We start from the raw sequence: 25,857 nt of genomic DNA on the forward strand, positions 1-25,857 counted from the left end.
GACATAAGTCAGTGCACTTCCTAGTATAGACCTCAGTGGGAGTGTCTGAAGACTCTGGGGGGGAGGGCAGAGTAACGAATACACATTTAGCAAGAGGAGAAAAAAGTGAGGGAGGAAATGATGTCAGGAGATCAAAAGGTACCAAAGATGGAAACTGCCTATAATAGGATTTTCTGCTTTTCCTTTATAAGATTCACAGGAATCATTATGTGGATAGCACAATACATCTGTTATGTAAGTAGAACTAGTATTTATCTATATATTATATATATATATATATATATATATATATATATATATATATATATATATATATATATATATATACACACACGTTTTTATTTCTAGGTTAGCATGGGTGTCGCTTGTTCTTTAAAGATCAAATAGATCAGGCAGTCGGGTCAGAGCGGTGAGTGCAGCACATTACTATTTAAGTGGCCATACATTTCTCGATTTGGTGGCCGATCGACCATCAGATTTGATCATTATCGAATCCAATGAAAGTCTGTGCCACCAAGTGCATGCCCGATCGATGATGCAACCAATTTTGGCCTGAATTGGTCACATGTATTGATCGGACATGCTGCAAGATGTCGGGCTGTTGTGGTCGACGAAGGCAACTAGACCCCGGTGCTGTTCCCTTAGTATATAAATGTGTCCCCCATGTGTGCATTTATACATGACCAGTCTTGTGTCGCCCACTGTCTGTGTCCATCTGTGTTCGGAATCCTCTCTCTTCCATTAGCGGTATTCACGGCGCTGGCGTTTAGCATATGGCGGGTGTGTGACGTCACACATGCCCCACGCCGGCGGCGTGTATCCCGCTAATGAAAGAGCGGGGGGATCCCGAAGAAGGATGGGCACCACGCGGTGGGCGATACAGGACAGGTAATGTATAAATTCACACATGGGGGTGCATTTATACACTGGGTAGCAGCAGCAAGGCGGCAGATTTAGATGATTAACAAGATATTTCAGCATGAAATTGAGTGGGAATTAGTCTGCGGTGTATGGTCAGCAAACAAACTCTCTAATTACATTCGATCAGAGAGTGATTTGTCTCTGGTGGAATCTTCCCATCATAGCTAGATGAGCTAGATGTATGAGTACCCTTTGTGGTACCTGTCAGTACAGTGACTGATGTCACTCTCCATAGAAAGCTGCATACGTGCCTCAGAGGACTGATGCCGGCACGGATCAGGACTTGATGCTGCGGGTGACAGTTTGGGAGCTGGAGGCTTGCAACCTGATCTGTTGCCTTGGAGGGGGGTTAGAAGGCTGATGGTATGGCCCACAACAGAGCGTGAGGGGTAAGGAGGAGAACAATGGCCTTGGCCTGCACTCAGAAAGAGTTGATCTGGCAGGCCAGGTCTCTCATCGACACATCTGGACCACTGTACACACACTAGATTCCAACTAGCTATTGTAGGCAACCTGACACTTCTTTGTAATCATTAGCAATATAACAATGAAGAGATAATGCGGTGGCTGGTTAAGAGCCCTGGAGGGGCCCCTTTGAAGCAGTGGCCTGGTTGAACCCCTATTAATCTCTACATCACTGCCACTACTTTTACTTTCTGCTACCTATTGTCCTTCACTTCTATATACCAGGGCTGTGGAATCCAGGAGTCTGAGCAATTCTGGATACCTGGAATTGGAGATTTCATAAACGGAGGAGTTCCCGCGTCAGGCTGTTCCTGCGCTGAGACTCCCACCTGCGCAGTAGCATGGATCTGAATAGTCTGGGCTTATTTCACTGAAGCCCGATCGGATCCATGCTACTGCGCTTATCAACTGTCTTTTGTGGAATGCAGCTCTGGAACGCCCCAGTGGAGGAGGATGAGGGACAGGTGAATACCCTTTTTGGGTACTTTTTATTTTCAGGTACCCTTTTAAGGAAACCGGAGATCTTATGTTACAAGGAATCGATACTTACCCGAGGCTTCCTCCCTCCCCATAAACACGTGGGAGTCCCATGCCGTCCTCCTGCTGTCTGCTGATCAGCCCTGGTAATTGCTTCAGTCGAGTCCAGTCTGGGTCTTCTGCACATGCGCGGACCTCACCATCCACCAGCGTATTACATGTGCCTCTTTGCATTCGGTAAAAAGGGCATGTGATAAGCTGGTGGATGTTGGCAGTATATCATGGTGTGAAAAATAGGTGACATTGGTGGTGGAGAAGAGCAGTATATTGTTATAACAGTATCACACTGTCATATCTGTGGATATCCTGTTTGCTGGTCTGTAATTGGTTAACCCTGCTATCTGGTGAGCGCAATCTGTTTTAGACTTCTGTGGAGATATTATGCTTCACTCGGCTTCACTTTGAGAACTGTTGTTGAGAAGACGGTTAAATGTTGGAGAAAACGGACATTTTTAATTGAGCTATAAGCCTTTTGCACTGCGTTTTAAGTGACTGTTGAGCGCTTCTCTTATTATACATTACAGACTATTAGGGGGACACTACCATAGATTAAGCGAGCCATTCTTATTTGTACCGGTATATCTATTTGAAGACTACTTTGGGTATTAGAGGAGCACACTTATTCTATTGTTTATGTAGTTTATTACAACCTATTGGCAACCTAGCTGTGCGAGAGGGTGCCATCCACCCAATCACGTTAGCTGAATCTCCCTGCAAGGTTTTCTACTGGGTTCCCTAAAGTAGACTAGCGCCTTTAATTTTACTAGTTCGGTCCCACTCCCCTAGCATTCTCAAGAATGGCGATATGGCCCTTGGCCTAAAAAGTTTGGACACCCCTGCTTTAAAGCAGTAGGATTAGCCATACTATGCCAGGGGAAAAAAACGCATATACAAGTAGATAAATACTTGATCTACTTACATAACACGTGTTGTACTGTCCACATTTTGATTTCAGTGAATTTTATATAGTAAATAAAGAGCATTTTGTTCCTGGTGGGAACCATGTCCTTTGCCCACAGTTTGAAGCTAAATACTGATGTCATTTCTTCCCTTAACTTTTTTTTCTTTTCTCCTCCAATCGCTGAGTCACCTCAGCCTTGCTTGTAAACACAAGTGAGCAAAGGATCATGTTTCAGCTAGGCAGGGAAATAAAGGGAAGAGGAGGAATATATTATGGATAAAAAGAACCCTCAGCATGCAACTGAATGGCAATGGCTATTAAAGGGCCAGTGCTCCTAAGGTATGTGAAAACTCCAAACCATAACAGCAGAAAAAGTTTGGAAAGTTTTGAATGCAGGATTAACATCTTTGTCACTTAACCTCCTTGGCGGTATGGACGAGCTCAGCTCGTCCATGACCGCTGGAGGGTGCCGCTCAGGCCCCGCTGGGCTGATTTTCACATTTTATTTTTTTTAAAAAACACGCAGCAAGCACTTTGCTTGCTGCGTGTTGGTTCCCCTCGCCGCCGATGTGCCGCTATCCACCGCGTAACCGCCGCGCCCCCCCCCCCGAGCCGAGTCCCCTGCGCAGCCTGGCCAATCAGTGCAAGGCAGCGCTGAAGGGTGGATCGGGACTCCGTCTGACGTTGATGACGCCATGGCGATCGTCGTAATGGCGACGAGGGAAGCCCTTAAGGATGTCCCGTTCAGAACAGGATTTCCTTACGTGGGTACGCGCCGGCGGCGATCGAAGTTATGCATCGGATGCCGCAGGGAGGGGGGCATCATGTAGCTAGCGCTAGGCTAGCTATATGATTTAAAAAAAATAAATACATTAAAAAAAAACTGCTGCGCCGCCACCCTGGCGCAGGTAATAGAACCCCAGGGTGGTTAATACACTCAGACCGGTTGCTGTTGAAGTTTGATTTTTATGGTGACAATCCCGCTTTAAGATGTTTACAAGTACTTGAACTAAACTAAATGCATGGTTTCACAGTGTCCACATTACACTGGGAACTATTGAGAACAATGACAGATAAGAAACATGCCCCAAACAACTACACATTGCCAATCAAATAATAATAATAAAAAAAGAACAAAAATTAGATAACCAGAGGTAGCAGCCAGATAAGTATTAGCTGGTCACTTACCTTCCTGGAGAGTAGTGGCAGGAACACATACCAGCACAGCAGTCCAGCTGCAAGCACCCCAAGCACGACCCCCAGGACCACAGCTGTGGCCAGCAGACCTGGGACCACCTGGACTGAGCCCACCGAGTAACTGAGGACTATATCAGAGGTGCAGCTGCTGCTTGCTGCCATGACAGTTACAGAGCAGCCAGAAGAGGCTGATGCACCCACACAGTACTGCTACATTGCTCTGTATACATTGTACACATGGAGGGAAGCCTGGAGCAGCATACCAACAGCAGCAAGCCTATGATTAGCTGCATGTCACTCAGGTAAACAGCCACCTAAACTCAAGCAAAGTTACCATGGAAGTTTATTATCCTCACTACTAGCAATCCCATGATGCTCAACCAGAGAGGAAGCAGGAGGGTCGGATTACCACTCCATTCACCAATCTCAGCCCTGGAGGTGGGATCACACATTCCGAAATCTCACTCTGTGCATTGCCCCTAATCGTCCCTCTCCTGGAAGCACAAACTTTCCCCATGTTATGGGTTCCGTGCGGCCAGTGCTGTGACACTGCAGCAGGGGGACAAGTGACAATGGCTGGGGACTATGCTGACCACTGATGCTATGCTGCAGGAGGAGAAGATGCTACATCTAGATGGGGTCTATCTGGATATCAGCCCCTGCCTGGCAGAAGAGGACTCACTTAAGTGGTGCCACTCTGTGTCTGGTTTTCCTATTCACTGTTATAAACCCCTGCAAGGCCTTCCCAGAGATGCCCAGCTCAGCTGTGTCACATCTGGAGGGCATCGGGACCCCTGGCAGTCTGCAAAGCAAAGAGGACCACCAAGGCCTAAAGTATGCTGGTTATCCATCAGCAGGTCTAGTTCTTCATGGTAACAGCTGGGGAGATGCAGCAGAGGTACAGGTAACATTACATACAGAGCTGTATACAGTATTATTACTGTGTCCCTAAAATCTTTCTGTATTATGGACATCACCCATGTACAAGTCCAATGGAGTGTGCTACAAACATTTCACATGTATTGTGTGGGAATTGATCCCAGTAGCCACAAACTGAAGTTACCCCTGCTCCTCATAAAGTCACTAAAACTTTATCAGAAGCATTTTACTTCTTAGATAAAGCTCTTTTGGAGTATATTTAGCTTTTCAGGTGGCGTAGTGGTTAGCACACTTGCAGCCCTGGGTTCCAGTTCAAATTCCAGCCAGGGCACTATCTGCACAGAGTTTGTATGTTCTCCCTGTGACTGCATGGGTTTTCTCCAGGCACTCCGGTTTCTTCCCACATGCCAAAAACATACAGATAATTTAATTGGCTTCCCACTAAATTGGCCCTAGAATACGAAATTTACACTACACTATACAAAAGTTGGCCCTGGGCTACGATACATACACTACATGATACAGACATATGACTATGGTAGGGATTAGATTGTGAGCCCCTCTGAGGGACAGTTAAGTGACAAGACAATACATACTCTGTACAGCGCTGCAGAAGATTTTGGCGCTATATAAATACTAAATAATAATACGCTGAATTTGATGAGCTGTTCCACAAGCTCATTTGCATAGATAACAAGTTTTGTTGCTATACTGGAAAATAGAAAGGGACTTCAGTCAATTAGTAGGGCCAATACTACATGTAACTATGCTTATGTCATCAGTTAAGCCATGTTTATCTCAACAGTTAAAGGGGCACTACAGCGAAAAACTGTAAACTTTAAAATATGTGCAAACATACACAGATAAGAAGTACATTTTTTCCAGAGTAAAATGAGCCATAAATTACTTTTCTCCTATGTTGCTGTCACTTACAGTAGGTAGTAGAAATCTGACAGAAGTGACAGGTTTTGGACTAGTCCATCTCTTTATAGGGGATTCTCAGGGATATATTTTCAAAAGCACTTAGTGAATGGCAGTTGCTCTGTCCAACTGACACAAAAACTGTGTAGGGAGCAGGGAAGCTGGCCAGCATCATTGTTTAAATCCTTTTTAGGGAATATCTTTATAAAGAATAAAAGCCTTGCTGAGAATCCCTTATAAAGATATGGACTAGTCCAAAACCTGTCACTTCTGTCAGATTTCTACTGCCTACTGTAAGTGACAGCATTATAGGAGAAAAGTAAGTTATGGCTCGTTTTACTCTGGAAAAAATGTACTTCTTATTTGTATATGGTTACACATATTTTAAATTGTACAGTTTTTCGCTAAAGTGCCCCTTTAAGCCATCATGGGATTTGTCACTGCTGCTGTTTAGAATTCAGTCTTAATGGACCACTCCAGCGAAAAGAGTAAGCAATTAAAATCTAACAGAACCATTCGGTTTTGGACTAGTCCATCTCTTCATGGGGATTCTTTACAGGCACAGCGTTCTACGCCTGCGCAGTATGCTATTGCCGAAAGGGAACACAAAGAAGTGTATGCGTGGCTAGGGCAAAACCAAAACTAAGCTGCGCGGGGGCAATGGAGGATCGTTGAGGACAGGCACAGGGTCCTTTCACTTCTGTCAGTCATGGTCAGTCTGCGCAAGAGAAGCGCGACCTCTACGTATCTATCTAGCGGCTGCTGGAGAAATACGCAAAGAGCGCACTTCTGTTACATCAGACTGGCCGCGACTGACAGACGTCACAGGACCCGGTTCCAAAAGCTGCGGGCAGCGGAGGACGGCAGCATGGGAGCGACCCGAGCGGATGGAGATGGAGGAAGCCCCAGGGATGTATAAAACTTTTTACTTGCAGAAGCTCTGGTTTCCTTTAAACTGAATGTAACAATAAGAAACTCTATTTTATATTTACCTTTTGTAAATCAAATACAATTCATAAATTTATATGTTTATTTTCGCTTCCTTTCCTATATAATAGTGTGGTTGCAAACCCAAGGTGAAAATATACTTGTGAGACAATTAATTGTATGTGGAATACTAATGGCAAATAGAACATAGTGTGGTATTGTTATTTTTAGATTGGAATGTTTAAGAGTGAATTCTAAACAGCAGACATGACAGCCTAATCTAAAAAATGCTTTGTTGAGCTGCAAAACAAACAAAAGTAATGACTCTTTGAGCAGTGTTTTCTCAGCCAGATAAAAACGTTTTGCCTTTATTATTATTACCACCTCCATGTAGTATTAGTTTCCCTACACAATCTGCTCATAGTACAGTATTCAAAACCTGCCTGACCCTCTGCTATATGGAGGTGGTAAAAATAAGTCTCAGGTTTTATACCTACCTGTGGCTTCCCCTTAAGGCCGCTCCCCTCAACGTCTCTCTGGGCCACTCCTGTCTCCCGCTAAAGAAAACATGAGAAGCTGAATAAAAGAAAAAATAATAATATATACAGTGGGTTGCAAACGTATTCGGCCCCCTTGAAGTTTTCCATATTTTGTCATATTACTGCCACAAACATGAATCAATTTTATTGGAATTCCTCATGAAAGACCAATACAAGGTGGTGTACATGTGAGAAGCAGATCGAAAATCATACATCATTCCAAACATTTTTTACAAATAAATAACTGCAAAGTGGTGTGTGCATAATTATTCAGCCCCCTTTGATCTGAGTGCAGTCAGTTGCCTGATGAGTGCTAATGACTAAATAGAGTGCACCTGTGTGTAAGCTAATGTCAGTACAAATACAGCTGCTCTGTGAGGGCCTCAGCGGTTGTCTAAGAGAATATTGAAAGCAACAACACTGTGAAGTCCAAAGAACACACCAGACAGGTCAGGGATCAAGTTATTGAGAAATTTAAAGCAGGCTTAGACTACAAAAAGATTTCCAAAGCCTTGAACATCCCACAGAGCACTGTTCAAGCGATCATTCAGAAATGGAAGGAGTATGGCACAACTGTAAACCTACCAAGACAAGGCCATCCACCTAAACTCACAGGCCGAACAAGGAGAGCGCTGATCAGAAATGCAGTCAAGAGGCCCATGGTGACTCTGATAGAGCTGCAAAGATTTACAGCTCAGGTGGGAGACTCTGTCCATAGGACAACTATTAGTCATGCACTGTACAAAGTTGGCCTTTATGGAAGAGTGGCAAGAAGAAAGCCATTGTTAACAGAAAGCATAAGAAGTCCCGTTTGCAGTTTGCCACAAGCCATGTGGGGGACACAGCAACCATGTGGAAGAAGGTGCTCTGGTCAGATGAGACCAAAATGGAATTTTTTGGCCAAAATGCAAAACGCTATGTGTGGCAGAAAACTAACACTGCACATCACTCTGAACACACCATCCCCACTGTCAAATATGGTGGTGTCAGCATCATGCTCTGGGGATGCTTCTCTTCAGCAGGGACAGGGAAGCTGGTCAGAGTTGATGGGAAGATGGATGGAGCCAAATACAGGGCAAACTTGGAAGAAAACCTCTTGGAGACTGCAAAAGACTTGAGACTGTGGCATAGGTTCACCTTCCAGCAGGACAACGACCCTAAATATAAAACCAGGGCAACAATGGAATGGTTTAACCACTTGCCGACCGCCCACTGCACAGAGGCGGCCGGCAAGTGGATCCCGCAAGGACCGCCGCATGCACAGAAGCGGCAGTCCTTGTACGGGCATGGGCGGCGCCCACCTCGCGCTGTAACCCGCCGGCCGTTCGGAAGTGCCGGCGGGTTACTAGCACCCGGATCGCCGCATACAAAGTGTATAATACACTTTGTAATGTATACAAAGTGTATTATACAGGCTGCCTCCTGCCCTGGTGGTCCCAGTGTCCGAGGGACCACCAGGGCAGGCTGCAGCCACCCTAGTCTGTACCCAAGCACACTGATTTACCCCCCCTGATCGCCCACAGCACCCCTCAGGACCCCCCCCCCCCCCCCTGCCCACCCCCCAGACCACTGTTTGCACCCAATCACCCCCCTAGTCACCATCAATCGCTCCCTGTCACTATCTGTCAACGCTATTTTTTTTATGCCCTAAACTGTCCCCTGCTCCCTCCTGATCACCCCCCACCCCTCAGATTCTCCCCAGACCCCCCCCCTGTGTACTGTATGCATCTATCCCCCTGATCACCTGTCAATCACCCATCAATCACCCCCTGTCACTGCCACCCATCATGCAGCCCCTAACCTGCCCCTTGCGGGCAATCTGATCACCCACCCACACCAATAGATCGCCCGCAGATCCGACGTCAGATCACCTCCCAAGTGCAGTGTTTACATCTGTTCTCTACCCTAAACACCCACTAATTACCCATCAATCACCCCCTGTCACTGCTACCTATCAGATTAGACCCCTATCTTCCCCTAGGGCACTCAATCACCCGCCCACACCTTTAGAACGCCCTCAGACCCCAGCCCTGATCACCTCGCCAGTGCATTGCTTGCATCTATTCCCCCCTCTAATCACACCTTGAGACACCCATCAATCACCTCCTGTCACCCCCTAGCACACCTACCCATCAGATCAGGCCCTAATTTGCCCCATGTGGGCTCCTGATCACTCGGCCAAACCCTCAGATCCCCCTCAGACCCCCTTCCGATCACCTCCCCAGTGCATTGATTGCATCTATTTTCCCCTCTAACCACCCCCTGAGACACCCATCAATCACCTCCTGTCACCCCCCTAGCACTCCCATCCATCAGATCAGGCCCAATACAACCTGTCATCTAAAAGGCCATCCTGCTTATGACCGGTTCCACAAAATTCGCCCCCTCATAGACCACCTGTCATCAAAATTTGCAGATGCTTATACCCCTAAACAGTCATTTTGAGACATTTGGTTTCCAGACTACTCACGGTTTTGGGCCCCTAAAATGCTAGGGCGGTATAGGAACCCCACAAGTGACCCCATTTTAGAAAAAAAGACACCCAAGGTATTCTGTTAGGTGTATGACAAGTTCATAGAAGATTTTATTTTTTGTCAAAAGTTAGCGGAAATTGGTTTTTATTGTTTTGTTTTTTTTCACAAAGTGTCATTTTTCACTAACTTGTGACAAAAAATAAAATCTTCTATGAACTCGCCTTACACCTAACGGAATACCTTGGGGTGTCTTCATTCTAAAATGGGGTCACTTGTGGGGTTCCTATACTGCCCTGGCATTTTAGGGGCCCTAAACCGTGAGGAGTAGTCTAGAAAACAAATGCCTCAAAATGACCCGTGAATAGGTCGTTGGGCCCCTTAGCGCACCTAGGCTGCAAAAAAGTGTCACACATGTGGTACCGCCGTACTCAGGAGAAGTAGTATAATGTGTTTTGGGGTGTATTTTTACACATACCCATGGTGGGTGGGAGAAATCTCTCTGTAAATGGACAATTGTGTGTAAAAAAAAAAATCAAACAATTGTCATTTACAGAGATATTTCTCCCACCCAGCATGGGTATGTGTAAAAATACACCCTAAAACACATTATACTACTTCTCCTGAGTATGGCGGTACCACATGTGTGGCACTTTTTTATACCCTAAGTACGCTAAGGGGCCCAAAGTCCAATGAGTACCTTTAGGATTTCACAGGTCATTTTGCGACATTTGGTTTCAAGACTACTCCTCACGGTTTAGGGCCCCTAAAATGCCAGGGCAGTATAGGAACCCCACAAATGACCCCATTCTAGAAAGAAGACACCCAAAGGTATTCCGTTAGGAGTATGGTGAGTTCATAGAAGATTTTATTTTTTGTCACAAGTAAGCGGAAAATGACACTTTGTGAAAAAAAAAAACAATTAAAATCAATTTTCGCTAACTTGTGACAAAAAAATAAAATCTTCTATGAACTCACCATACTCCTAACGGAATACCTTGGGGTGTCTTCTTTCTAAAATGGGGTCATTAGTGGGGTTCCTATACTGCCCTGGCATTTTAGGGGCCCTAAACCGTGAGGAGTAGTCTTGAAACAAAAATGACCTGTGAAATCCTAAAGGTACTCATTGGACTTTGGGCCCCTGAGCGCAGTTAGGGTGCAAAAAAGTGGTATCGCCGTACTCAGGAGAAGTAGTATAATGTGTTTTGGGGTGTATTTTTACACATACCCATGCTGAGTGGGAGAAATATCTCTGTAAATGGACAATTGTGTGTAAAAAAAAAATCAAACAATTGTCATTTACAGAGATATTCTCCCACCCAGCATGGGTATGTGTAAAAATACACCACAAAACACATTATACTACTTCTCCTGAGTACGGCAATACCACATGTGTGGCACTTTTTTGCAGCCTAACTGCGCTAAGGGGCCCAAAGTCCAATGAGCACCTTTAGGCTTTACAGGGGTGCTTACAATTTAGCACCCCCCAAAATGTCAGGACAGTAAACACACCCATCAAATGACTCCATTTTGGAAAGTAGACACTTCAAGGTATTCAGAGAGGAGCATAGTGAGTCCGTGGCAGATTTCATTTTTTTTTCGCAAGTTAGAAGAAATGGAAACTTTTTTTTTTTTTTTGTCACAAAGTGTCATTTTCCGCTTACTTGTGACAAAAAATAATATCTTCTATGAACTCACTATGCCTCTCAGTGAATACTTTGGGATGTCTTCTTTCCAAAATGGGGTCATTTGGGGGGTATTTATACTATCCTGGAATTCTAGCCCCTCATGAAACATGTTAGGTGGTCAGAAAAGGCAGAGATGCTGGAAAATGGGAAAATTCACTTTTTGCACCATAGTTCGTAAACGCTATAACTTTTACCCAAAACAATAAATATAGGCTGAATGGGTTTTTTTCTTATCAAAAACATGTTTGTCCACATTTTTCGCGCTGCATGTATACAGAAATTTTACTTTATTTGAAAAATTTCAGCACAGAAAATTAAAAAAATCATTTTTTTGCCAAAATTCATGTCTTTTTTGATGAATATAATAAAAAGTAAAAATCGCAGCACCAATCAAATAGCACTAAAAGAAAGCTTTATTAGTGACAAGAAAAGGAGCCAAAATTCATTTAGGTGGTAGGTTGTATGAGCGAGCAATAAACCGTGAAAGCTGCAGTGGTCTGAATGGAAAAAAAGTGCCTGGTCCTTAAAGAGAACCCGAGGTGGGTTTGAAGAATATTATCTGCATACAGAGGCTGGATCTGTCTATACAGCCCAGCCTCTGTTGCTATCCCAAACCCTCCTAAGGTCCCCCTGCACTCTGCAATCCCTCATAAATCACAGCCGGCGCTGCTGACAAACAGCTTGTCAGAGCTGGCTGTGTTTATCTCTACAGTGTCAGTCTGCTGCTCTCCCCGCCGCCTGCATCCCTTCCCTCCCTGCTGATTGGAGGGAAGGGACGGGGGCAGGGACTGGAGCTATGCAGGAGGTGGGGGAGCAGCTGAGACTGACACTACAGATGTTAACACAGCCTTATAGCACGGCTATAATTTATGAGGGATTGCAGAGTGCAGGGGGACCTTAGTGGAGTTTGGGATAGCAACAGAGGCTGGGCTGTATAGGCAGATCCAGCCTCTGTATGCAGATAACAATCTTTAAACACACCTCGGGTTCTCTTTAAGGGGGGTAAAGCCCACGGTCCTCAAGTGGTTAAAGAGACTCCGTAACAAAAATTGCATCCTGTTTTTTATCATCCTACAAGTTCCAAAAGCTATTCTAATGTGCTCTGGCTTACTGCAGCACGTTCTACTATCACCATCTCTGTAATAAATCAACTTATCTCTCTCTTGTCAGACTTGTCAGCCTGTGTCTGAAAGGCTGCCAAGTTCTTCAGTGTTGTGGTTCTGCTATGAACTCCCCCTTCCAGGCCCCTCTCTGCACACTGCCTGTGTATTATTTAGATTAGGGCAGCTTCTCTCTTCTCTCTTATCTTTTACAAGCTGGATAAATCCTCCTCTGAGCTGGCTGGGCTTTCACATACTGAGGAATTACATACAGGCAGAGCTGTCTGCACTCTGCAGGAAGAAACAGCCTGACACTTCAGTGGAAGATAGCTGCAGGGGGAAAGAAACATACAAATGATCTCTTGAGATTCAAAAGGAAGGGTGTATACAGCCTGCTTGTGTATGAATGTATTTTCTATGTGTGAACATACTGTACATCAATCTACTTCCTGTTTTGGTGGCCATTTTGTTTGTTTATAAACAAACTTTTTAAAACTGTTTTTAACCACTTTTAATGCGGTGAGGAGCGGCGAAATTGTGACAGAGGGTAATAGGAGATGTCCCCTAACGCACTGGTATGTTTACTTTTGTGCGATTTTAACAATACAGATTCTCTTTAAAACAAAACATATCTATGTGTTAGAATGGCCCAGTTAAAGTCCAGATCTAAATCCAATCGAGAATCTGTGGCAAGATCTGAAAACTGTTGTTCACAAACGCTGTCCATCTAATCTGACTGAGCTGGAGCTGTTTTGCAAAGAAGCTGGTAGAGACATACCCGAAAAGACTGGCAGCTGTAATTGCAGCAAAAGGTGGTTCTACAAAGTATTGACTCAGGGGGCCGAATAATTATGCACACCCCACTTTGCAGTTATTTATTTGTAAAAAAAAATGTTTGGAATGATGTATGATTTTCGATCCACTTCTCATGTGTACACCACTTTATATTTGTCTTTCACGTGGAATTCCAATAAAATTGATGCATGTTTATCTTCCTGCAGCACCCTCTGGATCACTCCCTCATAGTCCTCAGTCGCCTCCCGATTCTTCTGCAATCTGGGGCCAACTGCGCATATGTGTCCAGGCTGGTGCATTCCTGCCGATGCGCAGAACGCTCGACGAGAGCGCAACAAGGGAGTGTGCCGGACTGCACCTGTGCCGAACCAGGCGGTGACTGAGGATGACGAGGGAGGGTTCATGCCAGAGGAGGCTGGAGAAAGCCCCAGATATACATATATTTTTCTTTTATTCACCATCTGAGGTACACTTAAGGTCCAATCTGAGAAGCTAATTGTTTAGTCTGGCATTTATGAACACCTGACTATTTCCTCTTTAACACAGACCAGCCTGCAACCCTGTATTGATCTGAGACATATTTATGCACTTTGAGTCCTATGGGAAAAAAGCACTTTACAAATGTTGATGTGTTGTATATCCACTGTAACACTGGGCAGCCCAGTTAGGTTGAAACACCCACCATGAGGGCTTAACTGTAAACAAGTCCATTGCGCTTATATCAAAGTGATTACAGAGCAAATGACTATTCAGTATATATTTTATTTAGGTGCTTTTTATTAGTTAAAAAAAACCCCGACACTTCCAGCATAAAAATAACAAAGGCCTGCAGAAAGATGGTTGTCTGGCTGCAGTGCATGGAGTAAACACAGTGTATGTCACTGCCAAGTGCTCTCCAGCTACCACAAACACAATTTGTTTACTTATTAAGTGAATAGATATCAGAACCACTGCAGATAACAGAAGTATGAGTCCTCATCAGTGTGTGGGGGTGGGGGGTTCACCACAATATCAGCCATACAGACCTCCTGATGATCCATTCGAGAAAAGGGAAAGGGGGCATAATCTACTGATTGGAATGCAGTTCAGTCCTTGGTCACAGTTACTCTTTAGTTTTGCCAGATGATCTGTACGGAATATTCGTTACTGAGAGTTCTATGCACAGATGGAGATATTGCTTGCTTGGTGTCAGGCCTGTAGGAATATCCACTCATGAATCAGCTCCAATGCTCCAATCTATCTCCACACGCTTCACCCTATGTGGCGCGGGACGCTTGAACGAGAGGCGAGAAGACAACACCTACCCGACCGGTTACACCCAAGCCTTTAGTGTGCAAAGTATTGGAGCTGAATGCAGGGTGAGCATATAAACTTCCAGGCCTAAATAAGAACACAGAGTAGCAAAGTCCAGCAACAGTTCAGGGTCATACACGGGTAAACACAGATATCGCAGTACAGGAGGGCTAGGCAGACGAGAGGTCAAAGAACGTATCCGAGGTCAATCCAGGCAATAGGTTGGTTCAGGCAGCAGACAAGGGAGGTCCAGTAAACAAGCAGAGGTCGAAATCCAGATAATCCAATATAACAAGAGCAGGTACAGGGAGTGCAGAATTATTAGGCAAATGAGTATTTTGACCACATCATCCTCTTTATGCATGTTGTCTTACTCCAAGCTGTATAGGCTCAAAAGCCTACTACCAATTAAGCATATTAGGTGATGTGCATCTCTGTAATGAGAACGGGTGTGGTCTAATGACATCAACACCCTATATCAGGTGTGCATAATTATTAGGCAACTTCCTTTCCTTTGGCAAAATGGGTCAAAAGAAGGACTTGACAGGCTCATACAAGTCAAAGATATCTTGCAGAGGGATGCAGCACTCTTAAAATTGCAAAGCTTCTGAAGCGTGATCATCGAACAATCAAGCGTTTCATTCAAAATAGTCAACAGGGTCGCAAGAAGCGTGTGGAAAAACAAAGGCGCAAAATAACTGCCAATGAACTGCAAAAAGTCAAGCGTGCAGCTGCCAAGATGCCACTTGCCACCAGTTTGGCCATATTTCAGAGCTGCAACATCACTGGAGTGCCCAAAAGCACAAGGTGTGCAATACTCAGAGACATGGCCAAGGTAAGAAAGGCTGAAAGACGACCACCACTGAACAAGACACACAAGCTGAAACGTCAAGACTGGGCCAAGAAATATCTCAAGACGGATTTTTCTAAGGTTTTATGGACTGATGAAATGAGAGTGAGTCTTGATGGGCCAGACTGTTGGGCCCGTGGCTGGATTGGTAAAGGGCAGAGAGCTCCAGTCCGACTCAGACGCCAGCAAGGTGGAGGTGGAGTACTGGTTTGGGCTGGTATCATCAAAGATGAGCTTGTGGGGCCTTTTCGGGTTGAGGATGGAGCCAAGTTCAACTCCCAGTCCTACTGCCAGTTTCTGGAAGACACCTTCTTCAAGCAGTGGTACAGGAAGAAGTCTGCATCCTTCAAGAAAAACATGATTTTCATGCAGGACAATGCTCCATCACACGCGTCCAAGTACTCCACAGCGTGGCTGGCAAGAAAGGGTATAAAAGAAGAAAAACTAATGACATGGCCTCCTTGTTCACCTGATCTGAACCCCCATTGAGAACCTGTGGTCCATCATAAAATGTGAGATTAACAAGGAGGGAAAACAGTACACCTCTCTGAACAGTGTCTGGGAGGCTGTGGTTGCTGCTGCACGCAATGTTGATGGTGAACAGATCAAAACACTGACAGAATCCATGGATGGCAGGCTTTTGAGTATCCTTGCAAAGAAAGGTGGCTATATTGGTCACTGATTTGATTTTGTTTTTGAATGTCAGAAATGTATATTTGTGAATGTTGAGATGTTATATTGGTTTCACTGGTAAAAATAAATAATTGAAATGGGTATATATATGTTTTTTGTTAAGTTGCCTAATACTTATGCACAGTAATAGTCACCTGCACACACAGATATCCCCCTAAAATAGCTAAAACTAAAAACTACTTTCAAAAATATTCAGCTTTGATATTAATGAGTTTTTTGGGTTCATTGAGAACATGGTTGTTGTTAAATAATAAAATTATTCCTCAACAATACAACTTGCCTAATAATTCTGCACTCCCTGTATACAGAGCAACCAGCAAGCTAGAGCTATCACAGGCAATATGCAACTGTCACAGCAAGGTTTAAATACTGATAGCATCCAATCAGTGGCCGGCCACATGCACACAACAGCCAATCACACACAGGCATTAATCCTGTTTAAGTGTCAGCTGACAGAGAGATCAGCTGACCCAAGTGGCAATACATGTCAGCTGACTAACCAGTACTAACCAGCAAAACATCCTGACTGTGTGTCAGCTATAGCATAGTGGTTTAGAGCGTTGCCTCTGATGTGAGAGACCAGGATTCAATCCCAGCCAGGGTCAACATCCATTATATTTATTACATAAACCCCTGCCTAAGTGTCAGCTGACTATCCTGTCAGCTGACACTACCTCTGTCGCTGCCTCAGACCATACTGCGGCCGTGAGGAGCGAGACATCCGCCCACCAGTATGCGCAGAGCGATTCCTTACACTTGGCAGTTGGAAACAGCCAATATTTTCCACAATGCATCAAGGCTCCCCCAGTGTGATGTCAGGACCTAGGTGACATCATACTGTGGGAGGGGTTTCACCACATGATCAGCCATACAGACCCCCTGATGATTTATTTGAGAAAAAGTAAAGATTTCTCGTGGGAAAGGGGGTACTGATTGTAATGAAGTTTAATCCTTGGTTAAAGTTCTTTTTTAAAGCGTATTCAAGCCGAAGCTCGGGATCAAAATCAGATACTTACCATGAAGAGAGGGAAGCCTCTGGATCCTATTGAGGCCTCCCTCAGATGTCGACAGCCCCCCGTTGTTGAGCGTGCCCCCCTCCACATCGTGGCCTCTCTTCCACATTCATGGCCGTGCATTAAAAGCTCGAGCCTTCCCGTGCTTGCCGCACATGCGCAGGCAGGCTCGAGTGTCTACTACATGGCCATAAATGTGGAGGAGGAGCCACGCAGTCCCGATAGGATTCGCAATAATGCCTTGTCGCTAATCTTTGGGGTGGGGGTGCTCAGAAGACCACCGAGGGAAGCCTCAATAAGATCCTTAGGCTTCCCTCTCTTTAGGTAAATATCTGATTTTCTACCTGGACTTCGGCTCGGGTACACTTAGAGATCCAGAGGCTTCCTCCTCCTGAGGAAAATACCTCCTGAGGGCACTTTCGTTTGCTTCGGGGTCACTTTAAGGGAATTAGATCAATTGTTATATTGGTTATAATATCAATCAAATGGCCATCGAAAAATTGTTTCGTTTGTTGTTAGTTTTAGTTGGATAGAGACTCTGTGCGCTGGAAGCTTGGCTGTATATATCACATTTTATCATGGGAGGTGTATTCCAGTTGATGGTAGAATGTGTTAGATCTAGTCAGCAGTCCCATTCTCCCCGCCATCCATCTGCCCAGGCCCCTGCGCCACAGAGCGCCCGGAATGAGTTTCATGTCTGTATCACCGGCACATATTTTCCTGGAGGCGGATACAATTCATGGACACTATTTTAGATTTCATATTTAGTTTGAGTAAGTAATTGCTTGTGAAATGAGTTTTCTGGTCTCTGGGAAATGACTCTTGCTTTGGGAATTGCTATTGTATAAATGTCTCGCTGGCTATGAGCTTATAAAAAATGCGGAGTTTATAATGTATTCTGAGATTTTTATCTACAGTAATTGCCATCCAGCCTCCCCCCTTCCTGCGGCCCGCTCAGGTATCAGCCGGAGCCCTAAATCTGGGAATATTAGACAGGGGAGATGCTGCAGATTGTGATAATTAAAGTCCAATTTTCTGGCCTGAGTGACATTGGAAATGTGGTTTGCAGTCCTGATACAAAACTGCTAAAGGATGTTTATGTCTAAAACCATCATAAAACATAATCTGTGTGTAATTACTGACCATCTATATTTATGCGGTGAAAATAGTGTGCCTAAAATGTCTTAAAGTGGACCTGAACTCTTGCACAGGATAGAAGGAAAACATAGAGAAATGCAATATTCTTTTTACAAAGCCTAGCCCTCAACACAGTCAGTATTTTTCTATATGAATGAAATACTCCATTCTCCTCCTCCTTGACCTTTCAGCACCTTTTGACACAGTAGATCATCCCCTACTCCTCCAGTCCTTGGGCATTCACGATCTCGCCCTGTCCTGGCTTTCATCCTACCTCTCCAACCGCTCCTTCACGACTACCTTTAATGAGTCCTCGTCCACCCCCAACCACCTCTCGGTGGGAGTCCCCCAAGGTTCGGTCCTTGGCCCCCTACTGTTCACCCTATACACATCCTCCATTGGCAAGGTTATCATCTCCATGGGTTTTAACTATCATCTGTATGCAGATGATACCCAGATCTACCTCCACACCCCTGACATATCCACCACTACCATGGACAAGGTCTCCTCCTGCCTATCAGCCATCTCCTTCTGGATGTCCGCTAGCTCCCTAAAACTAAATCTAGACAAAACGGAATTTATGATCTTCCCACCCGGCCATCCATGAACCTCCCAGATGTGCTTGTCACTGTTCACCACACTACCATTCGCCCTATCTCTCAAGCCCGCTGTCTGGGTGTCACCCTGGACTCCGCACTCTCCTTCACTTCCCACATCCAAAACCTCACAAAGTCCTGCAACTTCCACCTTCGTAACATCTGTAAATTTCGCTCTTTCCTGACCTCTGCCACCACCAAACTCCTCATCCATGCCCTCATAATTTCCCGCCTTGACTAATACAATGCCCTTCTGTCTGGTCTCCCTATGACCCCAATAGCCCCACTGCAGTCCATCATTAATGCGGCAGCCAGAATTATCCACTGCTCCCATCCCGCCACCACGGCAGATCCCCTCCTAGAATCCCTCCACTGGCTTCCTATCCAGTCCAGAATCAGATTCAAGATACTGTGTCTGACCTACAAATCCGTAGACAAAACCTGTCTAACCTACATTTCCGATCTTACTCAGAGGTACACACCTAGCCGCTCACTCCGCTCTTCCAATGAACTTCGCCTAACCGCCCCCCGCATCACCCAGTCCCATGCACGCCTCCAGGACTTCTCAAGAGCTGCTCCAACACTATGGAGCTCCCAACCTCCACCCATTAGGGCAGCCCCCTCCTTCAACATCTTCAAGAAAGCCCTCAAAACTCACCTTTTCATTCTGGCCTACTACGTCTCACAATTGCTCTAAACCCACAGCTGAACTCTGGTCCCCTACCTCTCGTATCCCTACCTCTCCCTCTAGATTGTAATCCTTTGGGCAGGGTCCTCCTCCTTTTGTGTCCTACCTGATCATGCACCTCCATTACTGTGCACCCATGCTATGCATTTGAGTGAACCTAACTTGCCTAATCTCCATGCTCCATCCAGTGACTGACTAAGCATTACCTTGTACTCATACTGTGCTGCATGATCTGGTTTTTCTTGTATTCCTGTATTGTCAATTTGCTGTATGTCACCCCTAAACATTGTCTGTAACCTAAATTAATGTCCAGCGCTGCGTAATATGTTGGCGCTTTATAAGTACAATAAATAAATAATAAATATATGATAACAGTCCCAAAGGAAAGCTTCTCCAATGCACAACCCGGTTGTGGTCACCAGATATGTAAGCTAACCGTATTACAGATTAGCATATACGCGTTTGGCCCAGCCAGTAATATTCCTTCTGTACCGCTCTTCTACACAATCTTCACAGACTCCGATGGATAAAACACAAAATGATATATGGTGTAGTACGTTCACATAAATTAGAGTCACCACTGGTGCTCCCACTCACACCTCACCAGCTCAGTGAACCTCCACCACTAGAGAATACAAGCCTCTCACCAGACGCTCTGGCTGACCCGACATAGACCAGCAATAAGCACTTTTTCTTTCAATCCTAGTTCTGTATCCTCCAATCTTCCACAGCATAAAATATGCCCCTTAAAGCGGAATATAACCCTGCATTTCAACTTTGCTCTAAAACATTATTTACAGCATATTATATGCAAAAAGCATTTTTTTTTTTACTAGACCAGCATTGGAAGGGTTAAACACAGAGGTTTCAAGCTCCGTGGAGAGATATGCAGAAGTTCTGATTGTTGCATTCTTTTTAGTTAGATGTATCTATTGATAAATGTTACACACTCTTTGGCTGTCCTCCAACTCCTTCTCAGTCAGAGACAGTGAGTCACATTCAACACTTATGGCCCATACTCACGGGCTACAAATGTCGCCGCAACACGCGTCGAGCCGCTGGTCCCTCTTCCGCGTGTGTACGCGGAGGGACCTGGCGAGGAGCTGTCGCCCGCACGCTCACGTGTGCTGGCGACAGGCCACTTTTGCTGCCCGTGAGTATGGGCCATTAGATACATTTATGTAAACAAAATGTATCTATGTCAGCTTCAGATGGGTCTGCAGAAATCTCCAGGAACTTTAAAGCCCTGTGTAACCCTTCCAATGCTGGTCTAGTAAAAAAAAAAATGCTGGTTGCATATAATATACTGTAAATAATGTTTTAGAGCAAAGTTGAAATGCAGGGTTATATTCCGCTTTAAACTCCAAAGAGTACTCGCATAGGGTAATACTGTTTTATGAATATCAAGATTAAAAATGAGAAACTGACTAGTATTCTAAAAAGTTTAAAAAGATATGGGACCCTTGGATCCAACTAGAACATCCATCTATGGAGAGATCCTTGATAACGAGGCTATGAGTTGGGACCGCCCTCTTTCCTTTCTTTTCTTTTCTCTCCTTTTTTCCTTCTCTTTCTTGCTTTCCTTCTTTTCACTTGAACTCCTCAGTAGAGCTCATCATAGTGACCTCCTGGTTGTCCGTCCATTGCTGGGCGACGGGCGCCGGAGGTCACAGTTCTCCCCAACTTTATGTCGGGATCACCCCCCCCCCTTGACCATAAGCATGCCCCAGATAGTTGGGTATAGTCCTCTGGGGCACACTTTTATCCATTTTTCAGATGTGCATTACACTACTGTTTACATTGTGATTACATTATCGTCCGTTTTTGTATGATAATTGTTCAATGTTACGTTGACTGTTACGATACTATTTGGCTTCATTGTTAGCTTTAGGGCTGGTTCAGACGGACGTCTGCGTGGCGTCGCGTTTGGGGGCGTTGCGGCAGCAGCGCGGTCAGGCTTTCAGTAGCCTTCACGTCGCGTTCCAATGCGGTCGCGTTTTTTCTTCCCCTAGGGGGACATTAGCCGTCGCAGTTGGCCGCCCCCAAGAAGCTACATGTCGCTTCCAGGGGCAGCTCGAACGCTAGCGAAAATCGGGACCCGAACGCCGCGATTGTGTAAACGCACGCCAAAGCTCGGTGTAAATGCACCCATTCAATTGAATAGGAGCGTTTACCGCGGCGTTCAGAAAGCTTGCGGTAAACGCTCCGCAAGCGTCGATCTGAACCAGCCATAAATGTATCTTTTTTTGGGAGAAGATTGAAAACCCAATAAAATCTTTGAAAACAAGATTAAAAAGTAGTGCACTTACAAACTCCATATAAAAATGCGCATATCACAAACTCCACATGTAACCAGCGTCTCCAGCGTACTTTTCAATGTTTTAAATGTGTATGCAGAACCTGGAACTCACTATATAGTATAGTGCCCGTAGGAAATTGTCTTTCTACCGAGTTTAAAAAACTTTTTTTTCTTCAAATTTTTCAAAATCGATTTTCTTAAAAACTACAAGGTCTTTTTGAAAAAAACATTTTTGACTTGTTACCAAAGATCGTGCTGTTCGTATCAGCCACGCCACGTTTGTAAGTTGGACGTTTGCAAGTCAGGAATTTCTTGTATTTATCTGGCTTTTATCAGGCAGCATTCAGCAGCTTCTTCTTGCCTGGAGAATGGAAGTTCCTTCCCCAGGAGAGAACCGATTACCTGACCCCACTCCCTCCTCCCACTGCACTCTTTGCAGCCAGCACTACAACTACAATTACTCCCTGCTCCTTGTATAATAAAACATTTAACTCCATATATCACACAACACCATGTTCTGTCCAAAATAAGAAAACATTTCTCCCTGTTTTTTTAAACATATGTGGAAGGGTTTGGGAAGATAATGCTGTTTTACACACAGTGCAGGAAGGAACTAGACAGGAGGTGATGAGTCTCTGCAGAGCTGTGGCTACCATAGATTACCAATATTGGCATATAACTCATGTGACACCTATGCTTATTATACAGCATACATTCATATTGTCTTTTTCTGTCTAATAGGTTTCAGATTACAGAACATGGTGGGTTGAAAAAATGAATCATCATAAGAAGGGTATGTCTTATTTTTTCCATTATATTTACAGTATACAGTTCTAGTAACCTGAAATGTCAACTTTTCCCTGCTAACATTGGATAAAGGGTGCGGATGTGAGTTTGACACCAGCTTGCAAAATATTCAGCAATTTTGGTCAAACACTATACATCTTGACCTCTTGGCCCATGAGTGGCCTCTTGTGGCTTATTTCATCCACATACCTAATATCCAAGCTGTTAATTTGGACCATAGCCTGATTGATAATTTGGGCGCCGCCATAGACCACAATGTAAATTGCGGCTATGGAGCCGCTGACTGTATAATTTAGGCTGAATGCTGGCTTACCTCAGAGTTCAGCAAATAAGTTTGGCAGAGGTCTGGAAGCAGTGGCTAGGCGGAAACTGGATATCAGCAGCGGGGATCAGCAAGCATTGCATATCGGAGGCAGAGGCTACATAAGCTGTTTTGTAGCTGAACCCACGGCCACTATTGGCTAGTGAGGTTACATTTAGGCATGTAGGGGGGTTAATGTTAGGCATAGGTACAGAGGGTGAGTGTTAGGTATAGGCAGGGGTGGTAGTGTTGGGAATAGGTGCGAGGGGGTTGTGTGGCTAGTGTTAGGCACAGGTACTGGAGGTTAGTGTTAGGCATGGACAGGGGTGTTAGTGTACAGCACAGACACTAGGGGACAACAGGTCATCCCTTAGTGTCTGGTTGCATGGAGCACCGGGGTGGCACATAATACATTTGAGAGGAAGAGGCCTGGGGCGGTGAAGCAACGACACGAGGCTGATTCCCAAAGGATTTTGTGCTGAAATCGATCGGGAATCGGCCTGAGGTGTATGGGCACCCGACAGATCTCTCTCCAATCAGATTTGATCAGAAAGAGATTTGTCACTTAGTGGAATCTACCCAGCATCATTAGAGGTGTGGCTACTTTAAAAGAGACACTGAATCGGAAAAAAAATATGATATAATTAATTGGTTGTGTAGTATGGATAATTACTAGAACATTAGTAGCAAAAAAATATTCTCATATTTTTATTTTCTGTTCTATAGTTTTTTTTATAACATTGCTCCATTCTCTAATATTTTCAGTTTACACACTACTCCGTATTCTAAATGATTTTACAGAGCAACCCAGTGAACTTTTGAACTGTTCTCTGCAGAGAAAAAGAAGATACAATAGTTGAGATAATAAATAAGCTTCAGAAGAAAGAGCTCTCTGCGACTTTTGAAGTCGTGGAGCTCAGTGGCTGTTTTGCATAGATAACAACTGGAGTTTCTTAATTCTTCCTGTACTGGAAACAATATTAGACTCATGTCTCTGCTCCTAATGTTTTATTTCTTAGCTGTACTACACATGCAAATCATTATATCATAATTCGCTTCAGTGTCTCTCTAAAGAGGAAGTGTCACAAAAATCTTACAATTTAAAACACATACAACTAAGAAGTACATTTCTCCCAGAGTAAAATGAACCATAAATGACTTTTCTCCTATGTTGCTGTCACTTACAGTAGGTAGTAGAAATCTGACAGAAGTTGCAGGTTTTGGACTAGTCCATCTCTTTATAGGGGACTCTCCCCCTGGACGTTTGTGTGGATTACGTGAAAACAATTCAATTTTAAAATCGTAATTATGTATAACCATGTGTGCAAAATGTTATGCTACATTTTGTGTAAGTGAAATTAGCACATTACAATCTTCACTAGGACAGAATGAGGCACAAAGGAACACAGTGGAGGCAGAGGAGGTACAGAGGTTAGTCCATCTCTTCATGAGAGATTCTCAGCATGGCCTTTATTCTTTATAAAGACATTCCCTGAAAAAGATTTACATTAAGAGGCCAGCCAGCCTCCCTGCTCGCTGTACACTATTTTGGCAGTTAGATGGAGCAACTACCGTTCACTAAGTGCTTTTAAAAATAAAGAAAACTCTGAGAACCCCCCCTATGAAAAGATGGACTAGTCCAAAATATGTTGGTAATGTCAAATTCCTACTACTTACTGTAAGTGACAGCAACATAGGAGAGAAGTAATTTATGGCTCATTCTACTCTGGGAGAAATGTACTTATTTGTATGTGTTTTAAATTTTAAAACCGCATCTACACGCGTAGATGCGGCCGCGATGCTCCTTATCAATCGAAGCGCATCAGCGGCAGGACGGATCTTCGCACCGCCGATTCCCTGCTCGATCCCCGCGAGGGGACAATGGCAGGAAATCGTGCGGGAGATAAGCGGGGACGAGCGGGCACGAGTGGGGAATCGAATGCGGCGCACGCGCGGCGAGCGGAGACGCGGCGGGCACGCGGAAGAGGCGATCCGGCGGCTAATCGAGCCGCCGGATCGCTTCAATGTCCCATGGTGTAAATGGGGCTTAATATTTTTGCTTCAGTGTCTCTTTAAGTGGCTTGAGGCCAATATGTAAAAGATCCTTTTGTGGCATTGTTAATGAATAAATATCTAAGCGCTCATATGTAGAAATTGAATTCATTTTCAAGCCAGTTATACTGTGCGTTTCCCTAATCCCTTTCTTTTACTTCAATCAAAACATGAAAATAAACTCTGATAATTAAGTAATGTCAATATTTGCAGTAGGTCTTTAGATACTGATAAGCTAAATCCAATCCGCTTCGTAGTGAAGTAGTCACGTGTGTGGTTACAGGCTGGCTTCCTGTACACAATGCTCTGGAGAGCGGATCATGTACTGGTTTGGCCAGTCCTTTATGTTGCTTGCATCTTAGATACTAGTGTTGTGTAGCGGGGTGTGTGTAAGCGTGTGTATGTATGTGTGTGAGTGTTTTCTGTTGGAGACTGACCTGCTGTAGTAACAGAGCACTGGTCACATAAAACATCACATTGTGCTGGCTGCAATTATTGACTTTTCAGGGCTGTGAAAAATGTGCAAAGCTTTGTTTACTTATTTTAGATTTTTCTTCCTTTTTTAGTTCCGATCTGCAACAAATAGCACTCCATAGGAACCAGCGAAACAGTGCGTGTCCTCGATCATTAATCAGCCTTGTTTTCTTAAGCGTAATTGAAGGTGTTGTAACTGGCTACCTGTATAGGTTCTCTACACGCACACAATGTAGACAAGATAATCACAGACTGAATGACACCCTCTTGTGTTGCTGGTATTTTTCAAGCATCCAGGGACCAAGATAGCACA

At 44.5% G+C, this 25,857-nt stretch overlaps 2 protein-coding genes across 4 annotated transcripts in view; one reads left to right on the forward strand and one right to left on the reverse strand.

Moving 5' to 3' along the window:
- EVC (EvC ciliary complex subunit 1) overlaps positions 1-4,455 on the reverse strand; it is a 142,937-nt gene extending 138,482 nt beyond the window's left edge. For both annotated transcript variants that reach the window (XM_068277257.1, XM_068277247.1), the window contains exon 1: positions 4,013-4,455. In XM_068277257.1, the coding sequence (XP_068133358.1) occupies positions 4,013-4,183 (171 nt within the window). In that variant the 5' untranslated portion in view covers positions 4,184-4,455. The remainder of the gene's footprint in view (positions 1-4,012) is intronic.
- Positions 4,110-25,857, forward strand: part of EVC2 (EvC ciliary complex subunit 2) — a 167,990-nt gene continuing 146,242 nt past the window's right edge. Inside the window, exons 1-2 of one of the 2 annotated variants that reach the window (XM_068277224.1) lie at positions 4,110-4,925; positions 22,652-22,703. In XM_068277224.1, the coding sequence (XP_068133325.1) occupies positions 4,656-4,925; positions 22,652-22,703 (322 nt within the window). In that variant the 5' untranslated portion in view covers positions 4,110-4,655. The remainder of the gene's footprint in view (positions 4,926-22,651; positions 22,704-25,857) is intronic. The other variant, XM_068277233.1, reaches the window with a different exon arrangement.

The sequence above is a fragment of the Hyperolius riggenbachi genome, chromosome 1, assembly GCF_040937935.1.
Source record: "Hyperolius riggenbachi isolate aHypRig1 chromosome 1, aHypRig1.pri, whole genome shotgun sequence".
NCBI lineage: Eukaryota > Metazoa > Chordata > Amphibia > Anura > Hyperoliidae > Hyperolius > Hyperolius riggenbachi.